The sequence below is a fragment of the Urocitellus parryii genome, chromosome 4 (genome assembly GCF_045843805.1).
Source record: "Urocitellus parryii isolate mUroPar1 chromosome 4, mUroPar1.hap1, whole genome shotgun sequence".
NCBI classification, from domain to species: Eukaryota; Metazoa; Chordata; class Mammalia; order Rodentia; family Sciuridae; genus Urocitellus; species Urocitellus parryii.
In genome coordinates, this window is record NC_135534.1 from 13,364,785 (window position 1) to 13,392,453 (window position 27,669).

The following is a 27,669-nucleotide window of genomic DNA, read 5'->3' on the forward strand; positions in this document are numbered from 1 at the left end:
TGAAGGCTACTCCTCTCACCCAACCCCCAATGAACAGAGGACATTTGCCCTCCAGGATCCACAAGTGGAATAACACTGGATTCACAAAAGCCCAGCATCGTTTGATCTCACGACTTCCCCGACCAAAGGGACAGACCCACCCACAAGTTGGGTGTGGAGCTGTGGAGGTTTACAGCACACTTCCCAATCAGGTCAGCACATACATGCTCAAGTTTGCGCTTGAGCCTGGTTATTACTCTAGCAGACGAATGGGCATGACTGTCAAGCCCCACTCCACTGCATTTAGAGGAGATCTGGAAGCTACGTTTCCACATCCACAATCCAGATGATGGGCAGTGCCCAAATTTTCCCTGCAAAAAGAACACAATGCCTCTTCTTTTCTTTTGGGGGGTAAGTGGGGGGGACCTAAATAAAGAAGCCATTATACAATGGCAGAAACTTCAGCAACAATAAGCTTTCTGGTTTGTTGTTCCCCCCCCCCTTCTTTTTTAACATATTATTCATTGAGCACACATATGCCTGATGATACTCTGGATGCTTTCTAAGCATTATCTCAATTGTTATGATAACCCTATAAGGAATTATGATATTATCAATGTCAATTTACAGATGAGGACAGACTCCAACCAGGGTTCAGCATGTTAAGGAAAGCTCACAAACTCAACAGTTGGACAGAAGCAGACTGAGATTTGAGCCCAAGTTCATTTGGCTCCAAAGCCACTGCTTTTCCATCACTACCTATCAACATCCCTACAAGGCCTTCAAGATCAACAAGCAGGTGAATTTGTAGACATGGGCAACCCATTTTGGCCCCTGTTAAACTTTACAAAAATAAACTGCTAGATTCTTGGTTTCTCTGTTACTGCTAAAATTAATTAAATTAATTTTATGGTCAAAGGGACCATAAAAATGTTTGGAGACAACAAATTTGATTTATCAGAATCAGGCCTCAAGATGAAATTCAATTTTTACACTCATGGCTGTGAGCCTATGGTTGATGTGTTTAAATTATGTGCTTTGGCAAGAAAGGATATCATTAAAATGCTGTCATGTAGCATACAATTTTAAAAGCATATCCTCAATTACATGTAATTTACCCTCTGATGACTGGAAGATTCCAGTTGCTCACAAGAACTGGAGACTCCCCTCTAACATTTTCAGCCCCCTCACCCCAACAAAAGACTGCCTGCCACCCTTGAAAGAGCCCAGATTTTTTACTCTTACTGAGGAAGCTGTGTTTCCTTATGTATATTCACCCCCTCCCCCCAAAAAAAATGCAGGAAGGTTGCCCACCTCAGAAAAGAATTCATCCATGAAAGCTGTGTTGTCAATAGCGATCTCCACCTCGTCGGCATCATCATCCTGTGTCAGCTGCTTCTATAAAAGACAAAAAGGAGCCGAGTGAGAAGAGAAACACAGTAAGTAGTGAACACTGAATGCTCACTAAGGCCCAAGAGCTATGTTAAGCTTGTTATACATCATTTCCTTTAAAACTTACAGCAGCTCTATGAGGTCTTAAAACTCTGGTGTAGTACTATCTGAAATCTACTGACTTTTTGCAGGGGATGACAGACAGGGAGAAAGGGAAAAACAAGTAAGCTACTCATCCTGTTAGGCATAGGTTGCCTTATCGGCTAGATGCTGATAATATCAATACCTAACTCACAGAATTTAGGGATATAAACACTTTTGCACAGGCCTGACACACTGAAATGCTAGGGGTTTTTGCTATTTTGATGATTATCATTTGCTGCTTTTCTGGTGCTGGGGAATCAAACCCAGGTGGGATAATCGAACCCAGGTTGGGAACCAAACAGGAGCCTCACCCATGCAGGAGAGCACTCTACCACTGAGATGCACCCCGAGCCCAGTGCTAGGTCTTGTTGCTACAGCCAGTGACGGTATGAATAATGGCATTTGAACAACTCACTCTAGTCGAACCTAAAACATACGAAGGCTTAGTAACTTGGCCAAAAGCCACTCAGCTACCACATAACGACAAGCAGATTCTATCTAACCCATCTACTGGTTCTGGACCCTTTGAGAAAATTCTAGCTACAGTTCCTCCAAAGCATGAACTATGGATTCTCATAGCTGGAGTAAAAAAAATTTTCCTGTTTTTAGATACCACCTATTACAAAGGAAATGGTGCTATGCTGTCCCCTGTCAGCTATTGTTCAAAAGGAAAAAGGAAACTCTCCTCCCTTCCCCGGCCCCAGCAACCTCTGGGGACCCACGATTTCTCAATTTTATTCACCTTCCTCTGCAGAATCACCAAATGGCTAAGGAAATGATTACATTCCCACCCCGCAACAAGGGCCCGAGCTATTTCTACATTCTTCCGGATTGTTCTCCCCAGTCCACTGCTGAACTGCACACTGCAAACTCATAAACACAGAGAGCAAACTGGATACTGAGGGGGCAGGTGGCGCAGGGGAAACCCCTATGCCTGCTTCTGCACAACCTTCAGCAGCCTATGGCCCAAGACACGTCACCCAAACACTCAGAACTCCACAGGCAAAGAGACCACCAGGAGCCTTTTTCCTGTACCCACTACCATCCCCCTACACACACACAAGGAGTCACTGGGATTTCCCATAGATATATCGGGTTCTCCAACCTTGGAGAAGTCTCATGACTCTCTCTCGCAGCATCTCACTCTCTGGCTGCTCTGCAAAAACCAGCTTCCCTAGATTAATAGGCACTTTCAAGGGAGTAGAATCTAATACCTCCACAATAATCTTCCTAAAACGAAACTGATCACGTCCCTCTGCCACCTAAAGTTATTTAATGACCGCTCATCTGCTAGAATTAAAACTCCCAAAATACCTACGAGAACACACAGGGCCCTTTAAGATCCAGCCCCACCCACATTGATGGTCTACACACTTAGAATTCCTTATATTTCCTGCACACATTCTTTTTCACATCACTACTGTCACCCAAGGGCTTCTTCCTGAAGGGCGTTTGTCCAACTGGCAAAATTTTACTCTGCCCTTAAAACTTGGTTCAGATAACCTTTGTGTACCTTACCTGACACATGCCTCCCCCATGCAAAATTTACAACCTCCCTAAGCACTTTGTACAACGCTTACACAGCAACCGCCAGAGGCTATTATTTTTATTCCTTTATTTATCTATTTTTTCTAATGATAAACTCCTGGTGGTTCAGAATTGCCTTATGTATCTGCTAAAGTAGATTCTTTGTGTGTGTTTGCGGGGGAGGTGTCTGCTGTCCATTCAATAAATCTTTCTCTAAATCACATCCCATGTGATTCTGGGGAGGCCATCAATGGTGACCTGAGCACCCAGAGGAATGTCACTTGTGAGGGGAGTCTGAAGTGAACAGAGCTGAGCTAACCAATGGCAGCATGCAACAGAGCCACCCTCCTTCCTGTCCAGGGTGACCCCTGGCTTTCAGCAGGGTCTGCAGATCTTCCGCAGTATCCCCTCAGTGAGTTGAACAGGATCCTCCCAATGCAGTCATTTTGTTCATTAGCCAGAGCTGGCTTTGTCCCTTGCAATTAAAATTCAGCACTGTAGTTGTCATGAATTAATTGATCCCACATAGTCCCTGAGTACTTAACACAGAGTAGGCATTTAACGGAAATTGCATTAATTTTAACTGAATAAATAATTAACTTCAGCAGAGTTCAGCAGCCTGGACTTATAAAGTTTGAGACAAATGTTCCCTTGGTCAAACATCAACACTCAGGCTTCTCATCAGCCTCCTCAGGTTCCTCTACCAATAAGATCTCTGCAATTCTTACTAAAAAGCAGGAACCTGTCTTCCTCTGGAAAGGAAAGTTAATAAGCTTTTGCTGAGTGTCCTTTCTTCCAAGGTCATCTGGAGACGCACACAGAAGGGGAAAACCTCAAGTATGTGTCAATAAGATCCATTCCAAGGCATCGCTGCCTTGTTACTTGCTGGTCACTGAGACTTAAACACATGGTTCTGTATCTGAGTCTCCATTTCCTCATCTGTGACACAGAAATAATAGCATGTCACTGGACCTTGACTGAGCATTGGGCCCCATGTCATTGCAACAGCCTCCCACCCATTTGGTTATCTCTCTGCTCTAATCGCATTATATCCCCATTTCTCCATATATGATAGTTCCTTGTCACTGCCTTGTCAAGTTCAAGGCCTCAGTCTGCCTTTCAAGATTCTTTGGAAACCAGCGTTTTTATGCCTTAGAGTCATACCCCTGCTCTCCACCAGGAGCCTTCTCCCTCCACCTGATCTCACTGTATTCTGCACCCATCACACCCATTCCTGCTCCTGGGCTTCTGTGCACCCTCCCTGCCACCACAAATACCCAGTGGCTGGAACATCTCTTAGCCTCCTCTGCTAACCAAACTCTATCTTCACAGTCTCCCTTTGATCACATCTACCCCACAAAACTGCCCCCAGTTTTTCATCTAAGAATTTTATGGGTTGTAATCTCTACTTCTGACCTCAATTTTAAGCAACTTGAGGTCAGAGACAGTATCTCTTAAGACTTAGTAGCTACAGGGCACCTGGCACAAGGCTGGCACATAAAAAATACGTATCCATCGACTTGTCACCTGCTTGTCACCTTCTGCCTGCATGCCTACTAACACCGCCAAAACTTACTCTTGGGTTTTATGCCAACAAGGAGGAATCACTGAAAAGCCACCCTCCTCTTCCCTGCCTCTTTCCTCTATTAAAATTATATAGCATACATACATATAAATACACACATACATATATAACTTACATATATATAAATGCGTATTTTAAAAACAGCCTGCCAGGACTCATTTGAGGATTAAATAATATTTTAAAGTTCCTACCCAATGGACCAAACAATGGGTTACTGACACACACAGAATAGAGCCTGGGTTTCTGGCTTTCTAGCTTCTCCTAGAGTTTTCCCCCTCACGCAGCACGCTATTTCCAAAAGTAGAAAACAACATTTAATCCAGATCAGATGTGCAGGAAGAGGCCATCATCACTTGTTATCTGGAGTCACATGAGCCTGGAACTATCCCCAGGGATCCCCTACAGAGTAGACTCTACCAGATCCCAGGAGGGGCTCCTTCCTTTCTGACACAGGTGGCTCTTGCAGACCAAGGGGCATTGGAGACCCCAAAGGCAAGGAAAGCATACAATGCCCTTTATCCTCAGGCCTATGACTGGGCTTAGCTGAGAAGAGAACTTCAGCATCATTATCAAAGAATCGGAGTATGTGGTAATAGGAACGTTACAACAGCTGCAAGATCAGCCACGAGGGGGTGGGGGTAAGGGGTCAGTACAGGGGAACATGAGCCCAGCACCCATTTCCTCCCCGCCCAGCCTCTTGACGCCTCTCATGTCAAAAGATGGGAGATATTAGGAATGACTTAAGCAACACTGGGCTCCAGCTAGGGATGTGTCTCCCCACACTTGACCCTCAAATGTACACCAAGTTTGAGAATTCACAGCCAAGGTTATGACCTTCCCTCTGCACAGAAAGTGGGAAGAACTGAGGGGCCCAGAACTCAAGCTCAAGCAATTTAACCGGCCATCCTCTCACTCAGTGCTGCCTTTCAAACTGCCTTCTCCACCATCCTCAGTCCATCTGACCACGGGCCCCTTTTCACTAGCTCAGTTAATAAAAAGAGTTGCCACCTGTAGGGCCCCTACAAAGTGCTGGGTAGTCACCACACCCTCCTTGCTTTCTGTACACCATGTCATCCAATCCTATCTGCAGTCTGTAGTGAAGCAAGTGCAGTTCAGAGAAGCTGTAATTTATTCAGGGTCTCCCAGCCGCCGACAGAGTCAAGGTTCAGGAATAGGTCGCCTGTCTCGGGGCCTCTTAGGGCACTGTACCCTGCACAAAGGGTATCACAAGGGTATCACAAGAGCAGCCAGGAGCCAGGAGAGCAGCAGTCCAGCTCTGCAGAAAGAACCCTGGGCTGGGAGACAGGAGCTGCAGGCCTAGGGGACAACAATTGTCTTTGTTAAACCTCAAGTTTCTCAGCAAGTCAGGTTAGCTTTCTACTGTGGTTTGGGGAAACCCCAGGATGCCTCAGAAGCCACCCAGGGGAGTCAGGGGGAGGGGAGGCCTACAGGCAGGGCTCCTGGGCCTTGCCTCCCTCTCTAATCTGCATAACTTCACTTTCACCTGTTTATACAGTGGATACAAGATTTCATTCTAAGAAAGTGTCCGGTTGTCAAAACAAGGAAGAAAGAAAGAAAACAGAAAAACCACTGAAGCAGATAAATAGGGGCCCTCCAGAAGAGAGAAAAGGAGATGAATTCCTGCCCCTCCCTAAATGGAAGCAGGGCTGCCCCACAGCATTTCATTAAGGATTTTACAGATCAGAGCAGAAAGACAGGGCAGGGACAGAGAAAGAAAAAGGAAGTCACCCCACAAGAGGAAGACCTCCTTCACCAGCTGTCTGACCGCCTCTTCCCATAGGTGCCCTGACCCCCAGAGGAGAGGGTGGCAGGAGGAGCCAGAAGGCCAGGAGTTCCCAGGAAGGAGTCTCTGGGTGAAACAAAGGACACAGGGGAGGGACATCTGGTCCTTCACATCCCACAGCAGGATAGTAAAGGACTGTGAAGTGGTAGGCGGGAACCTCCCAACACATGTGCAGGTGACCAAAAATGCTGTACCTTCTCCTCCCCACCCCGAAACAGTTCTTCACTCTGGAAACAAAGACTTATTATAAACCCAGACTCTCCTGATAGACCTGATTCAGAGGGACAAGAGCATCTGCTGCCCACACCCACCACCTGCCTTCTCTAGGATGAGGGTCTGTGGGTCAAAGACAAGAGACCACGCTTCCTTGCACGGGTTCCAACACACATGGACACACGCCATGCACACACTGCCTGACATCTGGGATTTCCAGTCCCTCTTCTTTGGTCTATAGACAAGAATTCTGAGTGAGCATGTGGGCTCTCAAAAAGCACCGGGTATAATCCATTTCCCATTTAAAGAGTCAGATGACCCTTCTCCCATGCCCAGTTCTCCCCATGACACTGTTCTCTGTTGCAGTGAAACCCCCGCCAAAGGAACACTTCCCCTTTGTGCCGATCTTACCGTCCACAATACCCTAGTCAGATGAACCAAGAGGAAATGACAGACAAGGGGACCCTGGGTGAGCCAGCTTTGGCTTTGAAGATTCTGTTCTAGCTGAGAGACGGAAGGCAAGCAACTCACCCTGCGTGGGAGAAGACGCTGAGGAATAAACTCATTACCAGATTAAGTCAGTGGACAACTGGAAGCAGGCCAGAGTCCCTGAGGACTCCCTCCACCCATTCTGCCATAACAAATCATAGCAGACAGCGTGGGTGGTGGAGGTGGTGGTGGTGGAGGTAGTGGTGTGGTGGTGGTGGTGGTGGTGGTGTTGGCAGTACTCTCGTGGTTTCAAATTATTTAATTCTCACATCAACCTTATGAGGAACAAATTTTAATTTGCCCACTTACAGATAAGGTGATTGCTTAATTAGGTTAAATGATTTATCTGAAATGATTCAGCTACTAGATGGCATCATTAGGATTCAAAGGCTGCTCTGTGGTAGCCCAGGGCCCCTGCTTACACCTTTACATGCTACTTGAAGGCACCTCCCAGTCTGGCCAGGTAACACATCCTAGCTCATTTCAGAGGACGCTGCAGCGTCTACTGATCTAAACTGAATTAATCTACATGAGTGAATGAAAAAGATACCGATGCATAGAATCCTGTAAATGAGCATGTATGTAGAGATAAATCTGACTTTGAGAGTTCACAGCCTGACTCTGACACTCAGGAGCTGTGTCCTCTTAAATGAGTTACTTAACCACTCTCTGACTCAGTTTCCTTTTTTGTAACAGGATCAGAATAATCTGCTCATAGAATTGTTGTAAGGATTAAATGAGCTATTACAATGTGAAATGCTCAGAGCAACTCTGGGCACATAAACTCTGTTAAACGCCCAAGTTCACACCACCTCAAGTAGAGAATGGAGCCTTGCTTTTAAAACTGCCAGTTCTCCAAAGGTAATAGCCAGTGTCTCAGCAAGAGTGAAGTTCACGTGGTTACTGGAATTTACTTCATTTATTTTGAAACTGTCATTTTAAAGAACTAGAGCTCCCTCCAAATTCTGCTTTGGCTACATTCTCACCACTTGACATTTACTGCTCTCATTAGCATTCACTTCTAAATAGTGTGTCACTTCTATTTTGATTCATTTTTAAGCCAAGAGTTACATGGGAAGGTGTTTTGAAATTTCCAAGGTGGGTAAGCTGGGGAGGATTATTATTGTATTGTGATTCCTAATTACATCTCTGTCCGAGAATATATGACTTGTAGTCTATGCATTTTCTTTGTCTTAATACAGGGTCATTATTTCTTATTTTTCCATGTGTCTTTTGAAAGAACTTCTATTCGGCCAGGTGTGGTGGCTCACACCTACAATCCCAGAGACTCAGGAGACTAAGGCAGGAGGATCACAAGTTTGAGGCCAGCCTCCACAACTCAGCAAGGACCTAAGCAACTTAGCAAGACCTTGCCTCAAAATAAAAAATAAAAAGAGCTGTGAACATAGCTTAGTGATAAAACATCCCTGGATTCAAAACCCAATACCAAAAAATAAAAAAAATAAAAAGGTTCTTAAACTTGCATTATATTTGTTATATACAAATTCCATCCCCACATGTCATTTAGTTCCTAACTGCTTTTGCTTCTCAATACGTGAGCTCGATCTGGGTAGAAGCAGCGAACACAAGAAAAGAGAGGATTGGGAGACCCCCTCTGGGTAGATGTCATCTTTATCAATAAGGAATCTGGGTTAGGAAGGTTAATCCAACCAGGATTACCCAGCTCATGAGGGGAAAAAAAGAGCTGATTTTGGAGCCTCTTGGCCCAATCCAAGATTCACTGCTACATCAACTTGGAGAGGGAACTCAAGGTCTCATAACCAACCCCCACATCCCCAGTCTTCTTCACTCACAGGAAGGTTCCATGCCAGGTAACAGACTCATGTGTTTGTTCACTCATCCAACAGTATTTATGGAACATCTAACATCTGTTAAGCCACAGTATAGACGCTGGAAAACCACAAACACACTCAAACCCCCCCAGCTCTCCAGGATCTCACTGTCTCAGATGGCAGATGGACCGACAGGCGCTTCCAGCCGCACCTGGTGAGTGATGACAGCACACAGTACAAGGAAAGTATAAGCACACCCAGGAAAAGACAGGTGCCCAACCTCACCTGGACACAAGGCACAGCCAGGGAAGGTGCAAGCCTATCAGCAGAGAATCCTTGCAGAGGTAGCTCCTTGGGGAAATTTTGAAAACTGGATGGACTTACTCCAAGAAAACCTACAAGGCCATTGCAGGTAAAAAGACCACATCTTCTTTCTGCCTTCTCTCTCACCCTGCGACAGAGCTGAGGGATGTCTGAGAAACTGAGGCAGTGAGAAGATCCCTCTTCACACCCCGATTCTTATGATCGAGTCAGAAAGATTTCAGGCATGAATTTATTGAAGGCATAGTAAAAAGGAAGAGGGACCCTCTAAAGGGAGAGAGTGGGTCCTCTCAGAGAGGAAAGGCACAACAGGCCTCTCCTGCATTCCAGTCTCACTGGGGATCCCAAAAAAGTTTCCAGAGTCCTACTCATGTCCAACTCTTGACTTTTGACTGAGAGCAAGATGACATCAGACTTTCAAGTACCAATTGCCATGACAGTTCTAGGTCACCCTGGTGGACGCTGAACGGCTCTAACTGGATTCCTAACCATACATTCTTACAGATTTTATGGTCAGGAGGAATTATCCTGATCTCCCAGAGTTTCAGGATCTGGTCACAAAAGTCCCCCTCCAGGGTAACTTGGATTCCTCTTTATCAACTTATCTCAGGCCTACATTTCTCCTGCAGTTAACAAGTAGTTTGCTGAGGAATATGACCTATTCTGTTCACTTAGGCCAGGCAGGGCTGCAGGTAAATTGCTCCTTGGGGGAAAAAAAAAAAAGGCATGTGGGGGTCAGCACAATGGGCCCTTTTTACAGAATTATTCTCTTAACCAGGTGTTCCTAACAACCCCTGGAGCCATTCAAACAAATCTAAATAATATCTTCTTTCTCCTCCTGGAGAACTCAGCTTCCCTTTAGTTTCTTCCTCCTCCACCCAGGATTCTTCATCTCTTTGAGACTTCCTCTCCCTCCTCCACCCTCCAAACCTGCCCCCCCCAACACCTCCTCAGCATTCAGCTTAAGGACACAGAAGGAGGAAGGAAGGAACACTATCTTACACCCTTCTCAGACCTCTCCTCAAACCTTCCTTTCATCCTGTCCCATAACTCCCTTCCCACATGGCCCTTCTGGAATACTTAAATCACAGTTAAAACATGAAGCATTCGTTGAAAGCTCTAAGTCAGCTAAGGATCCTTATAAGACGTGCACTTTATATTTACCAGAGCGTTTAATCCCCAAGCTAATCTTCTGGGGACACTTCCCATCCTACAGCTGAGAAAACTAATGCACAAAGATGCCAGGTATCCTGTGGACAGCTGGGAGAGGGCCCGGGCTGCTGGCCCCAGAGCCTTTGTTCTCAACCATCAAGGAGTGATGACTCTTAGCAGCTAACCCACCCCCACCCCAGCTGCAGCAGCAGCACTGGCCCTAGGAAATGCACTTCCAAAGCACCATAAAACAGTGCCATACTGACAAGGTCATGAGAAACAAAGGACAACTGAGAAACTGTCCCAGGCCAGAGGAAGCTAAGGAGACGTGACAACCCAACACCAAATGCAATGTGGTGTCCTGGATTGGATCCTAGGACAGAAAAAGGGCATGGGTGGAATAACGAGTGAAATCCAAATACAGCCTGGCATTTAATGAATAATAAGGTACCAGTTATCATAGGGGAAACCAGCTAGGGGTAGACAAGAACCTCTGAAGTATCTTTGTAACTTTTCTGTAAAATGAAACATAGTCCAAAACAAAAAGATTTTCTAAAAAAACACCGGCACCTGATGTCACACCAAGTCGCCCTGCCCTAACCCAGACAGCAGAACATACCCAAATAGTACACGCTTCACCAGTCTCTTTAGGAGGGGGCTGAACTTCAGACTGTCGCCACACAAAGACTGCAGAATGTGGCTTTGGAAATAGCCTGTTAATGCCTAAAAGCAGGGGTCAGGGACCTGAAAAGGGGCCATATATAAAATAAAAGGGGGTTGGGGATTTATCTCAGTTGGCAGGGAGCTTGTCTAGCATGGACAAAGCCATGGGTTCAAGACCCAGAACCAGAAAATAATTAATAAATAAATAAACAAATAAATAAAGGAGGCTGGAGATAAGGCTCCTCAGGGACTACAGAATCTGCAGGTAAATCCACTGACAAAATAACCCCGTTCATCCCCTGAATGGTCTGGTTTTCAGTCTTCCAAGCTTTGGGCTGAGAGAGAAGGAGGCGTGTGGGGGGCTGTGCTCTGTTCCAGAGTCCTGGACCTAACAGGGCAGACAGCTTCTGAACTTGCAATACCAATGAGGCTGTTTTTATATATCAACAAAAAAAATCAAGTGGGGGTCAGGGAAGGTATGGTCAGTGTGGTCAGCCTGGGAAACATCCATACAGTGATGATACTGGAATCCAGCCTTCAAGGACAAGGAGGATTTTGCAAGGGAAAATAAGATAGCTAGATTTTCACTGAGATACCTACATCTTCTCCTTCATTGTCTTTCCAATAAGAGTCAGCCCTCCATGTCATCTTGGGCTGAGGGTTTAGGTAAGGGTAGGTACATTGGAACTCATTCATCCTGGGGGATGGACCGTGACTTCTGGCTTCATTAGGAAATTTATGGGTTCCCGGAGTAAATGTTCCACTTTAAGCAGGTAAAGTTTCACCAACTCACAGGGAATAGAGCACAAAAAAATCAATCCTAATAATGAATAAGAGGTGCATAAGGCCCATAAGGGTGCATAAGCTGCTGTTGATCAGCCAACAAAAGAATGTTTAACACGCACCTACCAGGAAGAGAGCTAGGCCCTGAGACCCAGGGGGATATCATTATCTGCCACTGTACTGAGGAGCATAAAGTGCGGTGAGGGAAATGATCATAGTACAGCACAGGGCATGATACAAATATATAAGAGAGACTCACTCAATTATTGATCCCACCACTTTCCAGCTGGGGATCTCTGTCAAACATAAGCCTCAACTCCCTCACCTGTAAAATGGGAAGAATACATAAGACTGCCTTGCCTTGCTGGATTGAGAGGATCAGGTAGGCAAGGCACCTAACGCAAGTGCTGCCCAACAGAAAGTAGCTGCTTAATAAATTATAATTATTACTGTAGTTGATATGGTGACAACAAAAAGAATCATTGATCTTCAACACAGAAGATCAACTGTTAAAGACAGAGTCCAGATCTTAAAAAAAAAAAAAAAAAGTAGAAGGTTGTTTTCAAACCCACTTCATGGTAATAAAAACCGGACTGACTTCAAAGTATTTAATTGTAAAGCAACATACAGTCAACACAAACTGCAGGACCGAGGGGGAGCATTCTAGGCTGTAGTTAGGGAGCACTGTCTATAAAGAATGAATTTGGGGAGATGGGTATAAATGCTGACCAAAGAGGGGAAGGAAGTGCTGGAGGGAAGAGAGGACAAGATCCTGCGCAACATCTCTGCCTTGGCGCCTGCCAATCCCTCCCTCCCCCACACTTACAGGAATAAAAATAAAATTAATCCCCTTCTCTCATCCAGGCATTTTCTCTTGGCCACGGGCTGATGGGTCTGTAATCCCTTCTCAATCCCCGTCAGTCACCCTCATCCCAGCTCTGCTCCCGGCAAAACATCTCTCCCAGGAAATGAATCCTCCCAGGTTGAGAGAGGAGGGGAGGAAGGAATCCTGACTAATAAGAAATCTTATCACTAAAGGACAGAATCCCAACAAAGGGGTAGGTTGGTATGTCAAGATTAGGTGATGATCCGAAGCACCTGGCGCGGAGTAGGGGCTCAGTCAGCATGTACAGGTAGAGGGAAAATATAGCTTCCTGCTTCTAAGGGATCAGCACCATCCTGAGCTTCACTGGGGAAGGAGGACAGCACAGCCCACTAGGAAGGGGCCAGACACAAGACAGGACAGAGAGAATAAAAGTAAATCCGCCCTCTAGAGCCCCAGGGAGTTGATTTCATTAGTGTGCCCACTGGTGCTGATCTTGGAGGGTCTAAGGCACTCCACAGATCAGTCTCCCAGGGGATCCAAAGTCCCAGACCTCTTTTCCATACATCACTGGCTTCTCCATTATCTACCTTTGACTTTGGGGGTTTTGTTCTCTTCCAAGAAATACATTTCTTTGTCTTCCCTTTATGGCCACTTACTCTTTAAGACCAGGACTTTGTACAATAATTCTGCTTAATGTCATATACAGCAGGATGCAAAGCACATAGAGGTCAAAAGGCTCTGACCATGGCAGTCAGTGGCTGCCATACACAGGCACCTGTGTGAATGCTTTTTGCATTTTTATATTCTCGATGGTTTATACATGAAGCACTCACCCATGGGAGAGTGGTTGAGAAAATACAGTCTCCTGGTCTTTCTTCCTAAGGGACTCTACATGCATCTGAAGACAGTAGATTACACTTGAAGAAGGACCTGAACTCAAAAGCTTTACTTCTGGAAGTCCCACCTCCTTGCTCATCCCCATCTCAGAGGCCAGCCAGTCAGGTCTTCCAGCGGCTGCTTCTGCCACAAGGATGGTGTATCACAGTGTCTATTTCTTGTGTGTCTCCCCACCTGACCATGAGCTTGCTAAGGGCCAGAAATAGGTGTTAGTTGCCACTCCACTCCAGCACCTACTGCAGGGTCTGGAACACAGTGGTTACTCAGTAAATGTTTGCTGAGTGAAAAGAGGACCAGACAAGAAGGTCCCTAGACTGGGAATTGTCCAGACTCAGCAAGTTCAAAGTTCACCTACAGAGAAATCAGAAAAACCACTAAGAAAGGCTGGATGTGGGCACTGTACCTTCTTGGCAAGCCTCTCCCAGGTCAGAAGCAAGCTCCTGAGGGAGTCCATCAGGAGGGGCAGCACAAGAGACGAGGTACACCAAGGCTTGTGACCATGGCCTTGGGAAGGTCTGCCCTAATTTAGTGTGGGTGTTACTCCCAGGGGGCCTAGTACAGAGAACTCACATTCACTGTGGTCGGTGATTGTCATGGATTATCTCATTTCACCCCCACAATGATGCTAGGGAAAAAGGATAATGGTCCACCTTATAGGTGCCATTCTGAGGGGAAATCCTTATGGTCTCCAAATCCTTGAGACAGACTCACATCACAAACAGTGAAGCTCAGGAGAGGCTCACAATAAAATATCTTATGGGATCATACATTCTCAGGGTTCGTGGAGGCCTAAATCTCCTGGTTCAACTTCTCTCCTTCAAAAAGATACTCAAATTCCTGCAGCATTTAACATCCCTACAAGCTTCTTAGGAAAGAAACCCTGCTGGAGGGTTTGCCACCTCTCCAGTCAGCCTACCCTATCTTTGAACAGTAAAATTGCTCTTACCAATTCCTGACTTCTATCCACCCACCCCACACCTTCCCCTGGTATCTACACAGAGCAAAGCTAATCTCATTCACATGCCAACCTTCCTGCTATCTGAAGGCACTTACCACCTCCCTTCCTGGGGTTTAGAAAGACATTGCACAGGCTACTCTCATTTCATGAAGATTAGCAAACACTTTTGGTTGAGAAAAGGAACCAGAGAAAGACGTTGGCATATCTTGTTGCAGTGAAGGTGATTCTTGGGGCAACAGGTAGAGGAGATGAACTACAGGCCAGAACACACACAAATCCTGACGGTCTTCACAGAGACCATTAATAATGCCAGGAGGGTCTTCTGGGATCAACTAAAGTCCTCCTTTTACAAAGGAAGCATCAAGAAGCAGAAGGGTAAAGTGGCAAAAGCAACACAGCTAATTAATAACATGGTCACAATTAGAAGGCTTTGAACCTGCAACCCAGTCCTCTTAGCACTGTGCTGCCCCGCATTTCTCTACTCCAAAACCTAACAGCAACCACCCTGTGATTTCAGAACAATACTCCCACAATAACAGCACCTTCTACAGTCTCACTTTCACTACACTCCCAACGGGTAAAGGGAAGAAACATATCATTAGCTTCCTTTTATAGAGGGTAAGAGGAAGCACAAAGCACAGAGGCAAAGGGACCTGCTTGGGTTCACTAGCAAATTGCATTTATTCTTGGAACTCAAAGCTCAGTTAAGACTCTTTACTCTGTTGACAATGAGCTATTAAAGGGCCAGGGGGCATCTTCCTCTGGAAATGGATTTCCTGAATAAGGAAGGGGGTCACCTCTGTCTGCAGTTCAGTTTGGCACTTTTTTTATGACATACTAAAATCTTCAAAGCCTTCTTTCCTTTCTGCCTCTTCAACCAGCATGCTTCAAAGGAAAGAGTATCCGAAGTCTGGGTTCCTCTCCTGGTTGTGCCCTGACCAGATCTATGACCTGGGGCATCCCTCCTACCCAGGGCCAGCTCCAGCTTCTCCATCTATAAAATAGAGACAATAAATTCTGCCCTGTAAGTAACCAGGATGCCCTGAGGCTCACATGACAAAGAGCAAGTCTGGGGCAGGGGCAAGCTCACACCCACAGCTCCCACAGTATGCAACTGTTCCCCTGTTCTTGCTGCCTGGCCTCCTCTGCAGCCCTACTACCCAATGCATGTGAAAGGGTCATGAAGATCTCATCCAAGCAAAGATGGAAGAGAAAAAAACAAATGCAACACCCTAACACTTCTATTTTCCAAAAGACATTTACACTTATTAGCATAATACTTACCATTTATAAATACTACATGCATGCACCATACAAAGGGTGCTTCTGCATACTCTCTTGCTTTTAGTTTTCACAACTACTCATTTTACAGATAACTTAGGCTTGGACTTTAAGGAATCGCCAGTAAGCAGGGGAGTGGGGGGCAGGAGAAAGCCCCACTTCTAACCCAGTTCAGTGCTTTCCAAACTTTAATGTGCTCATAAATCACCTAGGAAGATTCATAAAGAATCAGATTCTGCAGGTTTAGACAAAGGCCTAATGTGCTGCTTCCAAGTAGATGGACTACACTGTATCAAGGGAAAGATTTGAAATTCCATTAAGGTAGAGCCTGCGTCACTGAGTGTCCAAGGTTTAACACGGGGCCTGTGCTATAGAACGCACTCAATAATTATTGAATGAGTCAGTGAATATCTGACTGCAAAATTCATGTTTTAATGCTTCTCTATATTGTCCCATTATGATCCTCAAACAAACCTCTAACATTCCCACTTGACACACAAGGAAACAGGCTCAAAAGAGTCACCTGGTTTCAGTTTTTGTGAAGCAACGCCCACAGCGGTTAATCTTAGGATCCTTTACTCTGACCACAGCTGTCCCAAGGAATGGGGGCGGAGGGTGGGAGTGCCCCGGGGGACGTATAGCAGGGAGGTGCGGGTTAAATACAGACCACTGACGGATAGCTGGAACCATCCCAGCATGTGACCGGCCCACAGCTGGAGAGGTCCCCGGAATATCTGAGCTGCTCCCGGGGAAGGAGTCAACATGGGCCGGTGTGCCCCAGGAGGGAATCAGAAAGGCAGGCGAAGGAGACCAGTTATGGATACGGTGCCGAGCAGCAGCCCGACACTTGTGGGGTGACCCCTCCGGACCTCTCCGCGAGCCCCGCTCGGCCCAAGCACCTCCCGCCTGTCCACCTGGGGGTGGGAAGGTTAGAGGCGGTCAGGGAAATCGCTGCTGGACGATGAATCACCGGCACATGACCCTGCAGGACCAGGAAGGGTGAGGAACCTGCGCGGGATGCTGCGGGGGCTGGAGAGGGCAGGCCTCGCGCTCGGCGGCCCTCCAGCCTGGACTTGGGGAGCAAAGAGAAGCCCCCCCTCCAGCAGCTCCCCCTCCCGGCCGCGCCCCGCTGCCCCAGGCTTCGCGGGACTCACCGCCTTCAGCTGCTCCAGCCGGTCCTTCATCCTGGAGCCCAGGTGCCCGGAGGCAGGTAACGCGTCCCAGGTGAGCGCGTCCCAGGGGAACCGCCGGAAGTGGCGGCCGGTCCCGGCCGGGGCGAGGGAGCTCCAGGCGGAGGCGGGCGGCGGCCCTCGCTAGGAGGAGCGTCCCAGGCCACCGAGGCTCCGCCGCGCCGCCTCCTCCGGCCCCCGCCGCCGCCGAGCGCTCCAAATCCGGCTCCCGGGCCGGCGCCGGCGCGCAGCGCTCCTCCGCCCGCAGGCCCGCCCCTTACCTGGCCGCGCCCGCGCTCCGCGTTAAAGGGCCCGCGCCCCTCCCGCCCGCCCGGCCGCTGCCAGGCCCCCCTGGCGCCTCTCACTCCACCTCTAACCCCTGGTCCCTCAAAGGAGTAGAGGCTCTGGCGCTGGTGGACCCTGCCGCTAGGAGAACCGTGGGGGTGGCCTGGATGGCGTCTTTTCTACTCGACAGCCATTCATGAACTAGACTGGGATCCAGCCCCCAGCTGACTCATGGCTAGGGTGGGACCATCTCCTGAAAACCAGCCACTGAGACAAGGTGATTTGTGCCGCCGTGGGTGGGAGGAAAATGTTCTGATGACACTCAAGAGATATTCCCCCTGGAGGAAGGGCATTCCAAGTACCAGAAGCAGCGCGGCCCGGGCTGGAAGGGGTGTCCCGGGGTGTCCCAGAGGAATAACTAGAGATGAGGAGGGAAGGGTGAGGCTGCGGCCAGGAGTTTGGGTTTTACACTGTTGGCCATTGGGGCCTCTCGGAGTAAAGGAAGCTGTTAGTAGTTGAGGTCTGACACCTGCCGTGAATAATTTGTATACCTTTGGGAAAGCTCTGTTTCTCAATAGGACCCGTTTCCGTATCTGTAAGTCGGAGATAATATCTATTTGGCCGTTTAATATCTACTTGGTCTACTTGTGAATATCTACAGGTCTACTCATTTCCTACCAAGTGTAGAGGTTCCCGGGTGTTTTATGAAAAGATGGACCTGTTCTAATTGCCCCTCCCTCCTTATCCCTTCTCTTCCTTCTCCCTCTCTTCCCTTCGCTATTTTTTTTTGGGGGGGGGGGTGGGGGGTGGGGAACGGAAGACCAATGACAAATTGAGCAGAAGAGAACTCAGTAAATGGGACTAAGGAACCAAAGATGTCATTCTCAACTTAGGGAAAGAAGTTGCTCTATGCATTCAGTTTAAAAGGCTATAAATAGTTTTGTAGTTCTAACAGGACTTTGCCCTCTTCTGCGACATGCATGCTCCACGCTGACTTCATCGACTGCCATAAAGATAGTCTGTATGACAGGGGTTGGGCTGTTTGAACTAGCCCTGCGGTTCAAAGCCCTAATCCTCTCCATGACGTCCAGCAAATATTCTTCTGCCTCCAGCGCTCTTTAGGTGGAGTCTTGTTTACCACGAAGACTTCCATGCCCCCTGGTGGTCATAAAAGGAAAAGGTGAGTATATCACAAATAATACAACACCTCCTTCCTTTGATTTTTGTTAGTGGGGATAGCAAGGTTCCTGCACTTCTGGAAAATTGGGTCTCCTAGAGGAGACAGAGAGATGAACAACTCTACATTGGAAGTTTGAAAAGGACCATCGTAGTCAAGAGTAAGGATTCCATCCCATAGCAGGAACCAAGAAGTGGCCATTCATCCTCCACCGTAACACATTCAAGGGTTCTTGTTAAAACATAATTGCTTTCAAAAGAGTGAAATCATGGCTCTTGTACAAATATAAAATGAACACGCAAATATTTTATTTAGTTCATTAATTAATGAAGGAACCAGTAAGGACTTAAACTTGTGCAGAGGAGAACTCAAAAAACAGATACACAGGCAGTAGGGAAGCTGAAATGAATATAATAATAAAGGCATAACTGTCTCTGTGGTGGGGGATCAGTTGTACTTCTGCCTGATAAAATTTATTTGCATCTCTATGGACAAGAATCATTTGCATTACTATCCATTTTTTAACTTACAGAATTGGAAAATAGCTACATAACCATTCAAGGCACGTACCATTATAAAAATCAAATAACCCAGAAAAGTGCATTAGATAAGTCCATCACAGGATACATGCCATAGGACACTCAATAGTCTTTGGGGGGGAGGGCATTTTAATTTTTCCAGTTCTTGCAGACACTCCCAAGGTAACACCTTCCATGGTTGAACAACACTAACTATATGTAAAAATTCTTTGTTATACTGAACAAAAATTTCTCTCCCTATAACTTCCATTATTTCTTGCTCCTGGCCTTTGTGCAAACACTTAAGAAATTCAATCACGTGATGGTCTTTCCATGAAGGGAGAGTTGCTATAGGAAAGGAGCACAATTCCCAGGCACATGACCAGGAGGCCTGAGTTACCATGAAATAGCCATCACTTGACATCACACAGCTTATTTTCTCCTCTGTCAAATTAGGGTACTGACCAAAACTAATAATTCCCAACTGTTCAAAGTCAAGACTGTCATATAATCATTATTTTTATTTACAAATCTCTCATTTTAAAAAATGACATATCCCTAGAAAATATATATACTATTTAACAAGACTCTATAATAAGAAGCTTGGCTTCTTATAAAAGAATGTTTCCATGATGGGGGGTAAAAACAATTCTTTTGTTCACTCTATGTGGCTGTAGCAAAAATGTCTATATTTCTCTGAAAGTTTTTAAACATTGAAAATACCATAAAGAGCCCTCTTAACTGCAATTAAAATCCAGAAACCCAGAGAGAGAAGCCCATCGGCACATGTTGTTTTATTATGGCATTCTATTGGAAGGTAGTTATCAAAAACTTGGACCCTTCCCTACAACTCCTGCTAGGCATGAATTCTAAGTTGTTAATTTTATATTAATACTTATTCTTTCAGGCAGAAGTGTGGATTCCATTCCACTGTCTGTGCAAGAAACTGAAAAAAGTAATTCTGGACAAAGTGGCTCAGGCTTGTAGTCCCAGCTATTTGGGAGAATGAGACTGGAGGTCTCCCAAGTCTCTCTCAAGTTTGAGGCCAGCCTGAGCAACTTGGCAAGACCCTGTCTCAAGTTTTTACAAAATGGAGAGGGCCCGGGGTTGGGATATAGCTCAGTGGTAGATCACTTAGCTAGCATGTGCAAGGCCCTGAGTTCAATCCCCAGTACCAAAAAAAAAAAAAAAAAAAAGTCAAGTAACTGTGGGACAAGGGATGGGGGAAGGGGTCCACGGACTGGTCAGGAAGACTGATAGTACACCCAGCTGGTCCACAGGATCTTGGAGTAGGGAGTGCTTAGTAGGAGCTCCCTCTCTTGGATGTATTTGTATTTTTCTGCCCTATGATGGTACTTGGTCTCCCACCTACTGGGTCTTAGTGCAGCTGTTTCCCCACTGGGGAAAAAAAAATAGTCAAGATTAATTCAAGTGTTTGCATTTTGATTCATAAACCATCAATATTTAATTTCACATTTACAAACAAACCCAAGAGAGCCTCTTGAGTTTGGGGACTCCACTTTCCTCCTTCCTGCTGAGCCAATGTCTTTCCCACTGAAGAAAAGGACTAAACCTAACCCTACCTGTACAGCCACAGCTGCTGTGAGACAGGTGAGACCATTTCTGTCTGGGGTGTCCTGAGGCAGTGTCTGCAGGGTTTGGTGTTGAGTAGAAAGAGATAAAGGGAGCTGGAGAATTGAAAAGGAAGATCCTTTCTCTTCCCCACTGGAGAGAGGAAGAATAAACCTCCTGATTGACAGTCTCCTCCTCCTTACAGTTTGTATTAGTTGTCGGTTGCTACCTAAGAATTTGCTCTAAAACCTAGCTGTTTAAAACAACAAACATTTATTATCTCATAGTTTCTGCAATTGAGAAATCCAGGTCCAGCTTGGCAGGATGGCTCAGCCTCAAGGTCAAGGACCTGTTTCCAAGGTTATTCATATGGTGGTTGGCAGAATTCAGTTCCTTAAGTGCTGTTGGACAGAAGACCTCAACTCCTTGCTGGTGATTGGTTGGAGGAGTCCCTCAGTTCCTTGCTACATGGTCCTCTCCATACAGCAGCTCACAGCATGGCAGCTAGCTTCTTTCTACCAGAGTAGGAAAGTAAGAGGGATAAAGAGAAAGAAAGAGAAGCCCCAGAGTTGTTGAGACCTATTCTCAGGTGTGACATTCCATTACTTTTGCTGCATTCTATTATTAGAACTGAGTCACTAGCTTCAGCACACACTCAAGGCAAGGGGATCATACAAGGGCATGAAGGCCAGGAGCCAATTCAGTGGCTGCCTGACATAGTTCAAATCCCAAATGAATGCCAGAGTTTTGCAACTTCACTTCTTAGAGCTCTCTTCTCCCCCATACCAACCTGGACAACTCCAACCCAGTCCCCAGACCTCAGAGTAGAATGTTCTAAGGAAAAACACCTTACTTCCCAGGAGGGAGTTAGGTGTCCCTTGAATGTGCTTCTCTGGCACCCTAGATTCCTCCATTGCACCCTTCCATATTGAATAATAACCTGGCCACTTGTCTCCACAGGAGAGCAACCTTGTCTGTCTTGTTCACTGATGTGGAATCTGACCTGAACAGAGGACCAAGACGTACTAGACACTCAGTAAATGTTTACTAAACTTATTAAATGAACCTTCTTAAAATATGGTTCTCACCTTTCCATTGTGTTCTCATTACCAAGAGAGAGTCCATACTCTTCTTGGAATCACATTCAAGGTCTTGCCCAATCTGGCCAAGGCCTTGCATAAGGTCACTCCAGACACACAGCTCCACCGTCAGCCTCAGCAAACCATCACCTCTTCTCTTAACCTAAGTCATCCTTCCATGAGATCCCACTTCTCTCTGCCTCTTATGTCCTTCTTCCACGTCAAGTCTGACAAATTCCTACTCCTCCAAGACAGAGGCTCTCTGCATTTCACCCAGGTGGTTTCCATACTTGTCTCTGTACACAACCTCCCAACTTGTTCAAGTCTCTTTAAAAAAAAAAAAATCTTATGTTGTCTTGAACCTAGTTTTTCACATAACCATTTCTCTAGATTGACCATGAACTGCCTGTGAGTAACAACTGGATATTTTTCCTCCATAGCTCTCATGAAATAGGTCTGGGGATCCTTCCCCTCTCCCTAAGGAGGAAAGAAAACCCTTCCTGGATTTTGGCTTTTAAAACCAAATGCAATTGCAACTCCACACAACTTAAAGGATGAATTTGGTGTTGCTGAATTGAATTCTAGATTTAAAATAATATGCTTTATTGACAAAGGTGTTTTATATCATGTTGTTCAGATGTTTCTCTTACATTAAACATCATATACTATAGGTCTGTGTCTATGAATTTCAATGTAAATTATTTGTGCCACAATTTGCTTTGTGTTTTTACATAAACTCCTCAGGCTCTGCATCCATAAAGCACAAAGTACTACACCAAAGAGGTTAGTAGGGAAAATGTGAAGATTTGGTAAGGAAGATTCTGAACAAAAAGCCTATAGTTATTTCTGACCTGCTGAAGATAAGATTGTTTCTTACAGCACTTTGAATAGCTGTCAAAACTAGTAAGATAATCATAATGAAACACAGGAAAGAGGTACTGGGATAATTTTACTAATTAAAAGGGTAAGTCCCATAGTGTGAGTACTTCTCAATTTGGAAATTTGAGTAGCTATGCTGAATCTTTTACTTTACTTTTAGTTCTCTTGATATCTCCCAATAACTTAGGGGTGAGGTAGAATGGATATTGTCCCCATTTTATTGTGAATTAAATTAAGTACGGAGAAATAAGATGGTTTTTCCAAGCTCACATAAGGTACTTATAGCAGGCCATGAGAGCTCGTGATTGCATGCCCAGGCTGTGGGACCAAACTGCCCAGGTCCAATCTCAGTTCTATTATTACTTGCTCTGTGATCTTGGATTTATTTAACTTTCCTAGGCCTAAGGTTCCTCATCTGTAAGCAAAGATAAATAGTCATACACATCTCATGGGGTTTTTTGAAGACAAATGTGAGAACAGATGGAAATCATCACTTCCCTTATTCAATCCCTGGAATAGACCATACTAACTAACCCATTATAACTGCACTACTTTCTCAAAGAACATGAGGAATTGAGAAATGCCTGTAATACTTCAATCAAGTATGAAATAACCTTCTTAGTATTGAAAAGTCAACAGCAGCTACTAAAGCACTTTTCATAAGAGGTTTCAACAGGGTAATACACTTAAAAAGGCACTCAAAGAAAGTGAAAAATAAGGTGAAATGCATCCTTCATCTTTTTTTTTTTTTTTTTTTTTTTTGTACCAGAGATTGAACTCCCGGGCACTAGACCACTGAGTAACATCCCAGCCCTATTCTGTATTTTATTTAGAGACAGGGTATCACTGGTGCCTCACTTTTGCTGGGGCTGGCTTTGAACTCATGATCCTCCTGCCTCAGCTACCTGAGCTACTGGGATGACAGGCACGTGCCACTGAGCCCACCTCGCATTCTTCATCTTTGAGAGTCATGACTCAGGTTTCCATGCTGCAGTCTCTGAGAAAACCTGCGGCAAACCCCTAATAGTAGTTTGATCAGCACAGTGTCCTTCACACTAGTTGAACACATAACATTTATTCCACCTAAAAACCTAATAACCAAAGAACTAGTGTCCTAGCAGAGTGTATTATAGAAGACCATAAAAGAAGCAGCAAATGACTACAAATGAAACAAAAGGATTTCCTTTAGGATTCTTGTCTATCAAAAAAAGAAAGCAAAATTTCAGTTCCATGTAAAATGAATTCTGGTCATTGTTTTTATTGATCAAGCTTCTGAGCCTTTTACAAAAAATAAAATGTTTCAGCACATTTTTATACTTTTCCAGATAAGGAAACAGAGACCCAGGGAGATGATTTCCCATCCTTGTGCCCTGCCAGTTCCCTCTTTCAGAAATGCATTTTCAGAGATCTGGAAACTTGTCATGATGCAGTTCAAACACCACCTCCCACCATTATTGCCATTTCTCCCTCCTGTCCCTCTTCTGAAGTCTCAAAGTACTATATTACTTGACCCTTGGTGTAACTGTCCCTTGAGTTCCTCAATCACATTAGACATTGCTTTGAGACAGAAGCTGCTTCTTACTTACCTTTCCATTTCCTGCTCTACTTGCTACAAGTGGATGCATAGTACATTGTAGAGAGCAATAAATAGTCTGTTACTGCCTTTTTTTTATTGGTTGTTCAAAACATTACAAAGCTCTTGACATATCATATTTCATACATTAGATTCAAGTGGGTTATGAACTCCCATTTCTGTTACTGCCTTGTTGAATGAAAACAATCAACAAATCATCAAAGAGTAGGGAAATGAATGGATGCCCCATAACTATGGAAAAGATGTTCTGATACATCTGTGTTCTGACACTGTTGTCTTGAGACAAGTGGTCATCTGGTAAATGACTACCACCCCATAAAGAGACACACCAAAGAGCTCCTTTCCCTCCTCAGTGTGTCCACTCTGTTTCTCTTCAAAAATCATCTTTGCTCTCTGTGAATCTATTTGAATCAATATTTCCCTTCTTCTACCCCCAGAGAGGTTCCGTTAATAAAACAAATCTACCCTATTGTGCATACATAGCTAGGGAGAAACAAAAAGAAAGGAGAATATGGAATATGAGAGAAAGAGACTAGAGACGGTACTGAACAGCTCAGAGGATGGCATCCAAAGGCCAACTAACATAGAGTTAGAGACGGGGATGAGCCGCTTGGCTCCAGGATTAAAAGAAGCAAAGTGAAACCGCTAGCACTGAAATTCCAGAGCTTTCCCCAGCATCGTTCCCTGGAAAATAAATTGGGTGAAAAAATAATATTTTTTAACAGGTTCAGAGTTTAGGCCACATCAAGAGAAAGAAGCTACGATGTTCCCAGTGTGATTTGCATCTTATTGCTGGTTGTACATCCCTCCCTGGATGTACAGCGTTTGAGATTGTTGACAACCTAATAACTGGATATGAAGACAAGTCCAAGGTAGGGCTAGACATGGGATGCTAATAACCACATTCACAGCAATCTCTCCCTTTAAAAGTCATGAAGTATTTTCACTTAATGTATCTGGGGATCCTCCTAACATAGCTACATACTGGGGGGTTATTAGTCCTCATTCTGGAGATGAAGAAACTGAGGACGACAAAAAAAAGATGATATTTCAAAGTACTGCAATCAGGAAGCCTAACAGTATGAAACCACTGCCCTGCCAGCCCCCGTCTCCTCCTCTTGCAGTCGACTTGTGGTCTTCCCTGGGGGGTGTTGTGGAGGAACAGTCAGAGTGCTCACTGTGCTAGAGCACAAGGAACCTCATCATTGCTCTCTTCAAAGCCTCCTTAAGCTCCCTGTTCCTCATGCTATAGATCAAGGGGTTCAGCACAGGGGTGACAAATGTGTAAACCACAGACACCACCTGGCCCCTGTCTGGAGAGTACCTGGAGCTGGGGCACAGGTAGATGACACTTGTGCACCCATACTGCAGGAGCACCACAGTCAGGTGGGAGGAGCAGGTGGAGAAGGCCTTGTGCCTCCCCTCTGCAGAGCGCATCTTCAGGATGGCAGCCACAATGAAGACGTAGGACAGGGTGATGAGCAGGGAGGGAATGGTGAGCACAATGACACTGACCACAAACAGGGTGACCTCATGGACGTGGGTGTCGGCACAGGCCAGCCTCATGACAGGGAGGACGTCGCAGTAGAACAGGCTGATCTCCTTGCTGCTGCAGAAGGGCAGCCGGAAGATGAGCACAGTCAGCTGCAGGGCCAAGGCGAACCCCAGCACGAGGGACCCCACGGCCAGCTGCACACACACGCGCCAGCTCATGATGAGGGTGTAGCGCAGAGGGTGACAGATGGCCACAAAGCGGTCGTAGGCCATGACAGCCAGCAGAATGCAGTCCGCGCTGCCCAGGAAGATGAAGAAGAACATCTGGGTGCCGCAGCCTGGCAGGGAGATGAGGGTGCTCTCTGTGGACAGGACGCTGGCCAGGGTGAGAGGGGCGATGGTGGAGGAGTAGAAGACCTCCAGAGCTGCCAGGTTTGCCAGGAAGAAGTACATGGGGGTGTGCAGACAGCGGTTCATCCAGATGGTGAGGGAAATGGAGAGGTTGCCACTGATGCTGACCAGGTACATCCCGAGAAAGGTCACGAAAATCAGCACCTGCACCTCGGGGAGTCGGGAGAAGGGGCGGAAGTGGAAGTGGATCATCCCAGTTTGGTTTGCTTCCTCCATGTGTCCACTGCATCGGGCCTGCTGATAGCCCAGGCGCTGCCCCTGAGGACAGATCAATGTCAACCAGATGCTTCTACTTCAAGGTCTTCATCTATAAAGACAGGACAGTGTCATTCTCAAGAGCCTCCGGAGACTAAATGTGGGGCTCCCTAGCAAGCTCTCATGCATGCTAGTGATCCTGAAAACCACCCTCCTTTCACCTCTTCCAGATCACCTTGATGCTTCCAGCTTCCCCAGGGAAGTCTCCTTTGGGCTCTATCCTCTCTCATCTAACAAAGATGTCTGATGCTTCTTTTCCACTAGTCTTCCACCAATGCTCGCCATTTTCACGTCCTTCTGTGAGCCCTAACACCTGCTGTAATGTCCCGTCTCTAATCCTAGCTGATCACGACTGAAAAAGACCACAGAACTCTGTCCCCTGGTGCCACAGCAGAGATTGGCATTATCAACCCCAGCACCCTCCCCCAGCCCCTGAGTCAGCCCCTCTTTCCAGTCCTCACCAAGGCTAGTCCCTCACCTCATCACCCTTCTCTTCTACCCCCTCCTTCCCTCATGCTCCGGCTCCAACTTCACACACACACAAAGAAGGAACAGAAGCCCACGAGGCAGCTCTCCCTCATGCTCACCAGCTCTGGGCCTGCAGCGGTCCCTGCTGACCCGGCTGCCCATCACACACTCCCACCTGCCTCAGTGGGAGCGTCCCTTCTCCTTGGCCTAAATACTGGCCTCAGCCTCCTGCTGGGTCCTCTGGGGTCTTGCTCCACAGATCCACTGCTCAAGCTCCAACACCTACCTCTGCCCCCCACTCGAGAGCGCCCTCAGCTCCCCCAGTATAAAGAAACTGCCTTCAGGGTTATGTCACCCTCCCGGCTCCTCCCAGAATGGACATCTGCTGTCCTTCCTTCATCCTGGGCCGTGTGCTTCCACCTCACCCCTCCAGCTCCCTAGACCACTTTAATGAAGACCACTGAGGACTTCCACGTTCCTGAATCCAATAATCTGTTGCATATACACCTATATACCCTTTTCCTGAAAATTCCTCAGTCCTTGGCTCTGTGCTGCTACTCTACCCTCTAGACACTCTATTCCCCAAATTTGGAGAGGTTGCTGTTCCTGTTGGTGATTCACCAAAGAAAGGTTTTGCTGGTTATGTATCACTCGCCCCCGATCCATTCTCTGCCCAGCTCTGCCCCTTGAAAGGCTGGTCCCCATGCATTACGTCACCAGGGCTCCTTCACTCTCTGGCTTCTGGTAGGAGAGGTACAGGCAGAAGAATGAAGAACAGTATGAAGACAGGCAGGGTATTTATCCCATGCATTCCATGCCACCTCCTCCTCCCTCTTCCCTATTGGTTCTATGACTGCAGTTCTGGGTGGGTGGCCTGACCCCCATAGGACCAGGTACAGCTGGGCTCAGTAACACTGTTCCCTCACGATGTCACTTCCACCATGGCTAGCCCTGAGTGCCT

General features: G+C 46.2%; 2 protein-coding genes and 1 long non-coding RNA gene across 7 annotated transcripts in view; 1 reads left to right on the forward strand and 2 right to left on the reverse strand.

Moving 5' to 3' along the window:
• Nucleotides 1–17,192, reverse strand: part of Stx3 (syntaxin 3) — a 43,056-nt gene extending 25,864 nt beyond the window's left edge. For all 5 annotated transcript variants that reach the window (XM_026411656.1, XM_026411657.2, XM_026411654.2 and 2 more), the window contains exons 1-2: nucleotides 16,962–17,192; nucleotides 1,294–1,377 (exon numbers count right to left, since the gene is read on the reverse strand). In XM_026411656.1, coding sequence (XP_026267441.1) covers nucleotides 1,294–1,377; nucleotides 16,962–16,991 — 114 coding nt within the window. In that variant the 5' untranslated portion in view covers nucleotides 16,992–17,192. The remainder of the gene's footprint in view (nucleotides 1–1,293; nucleotides 1,378–16,961) is intronic.
• A 118-nt stretch (nucleotides 17,193–17,310) lies between these two features.
• Nucleotides 17,311–21,678, forward strand: LOC113198815 (uncharacterized). The gene is made up of 3 exons (XR_003302899.2): nucleotides 17,311–17,538; nucleotides 18,374–18,441; nucleotides 21,489–21,678. It is a non-coding gene; the product is annotated as an uncharacterized LOC113198815 (long non-coding RNA).
• A 3,584-nt stretch (nucleotides 21,679–25,262) lies between these two features.
• LOC113198811 (olfactory receptor 10V1-like) lies at nucleotides 25,263–26,201 on the reverse strand. The gene has a single exon (XM_026411658.2). The coding sequence runs from the start codon at nucleotides 26,199–26,201 to the stop codon at nucleotides 25,263–25,265; it is 939 nt and encodes a 312-aa protein (XP_026267443.2).
• Nucleotides 26,202–27,669: the final 1,468 nt, after the last annotated feature.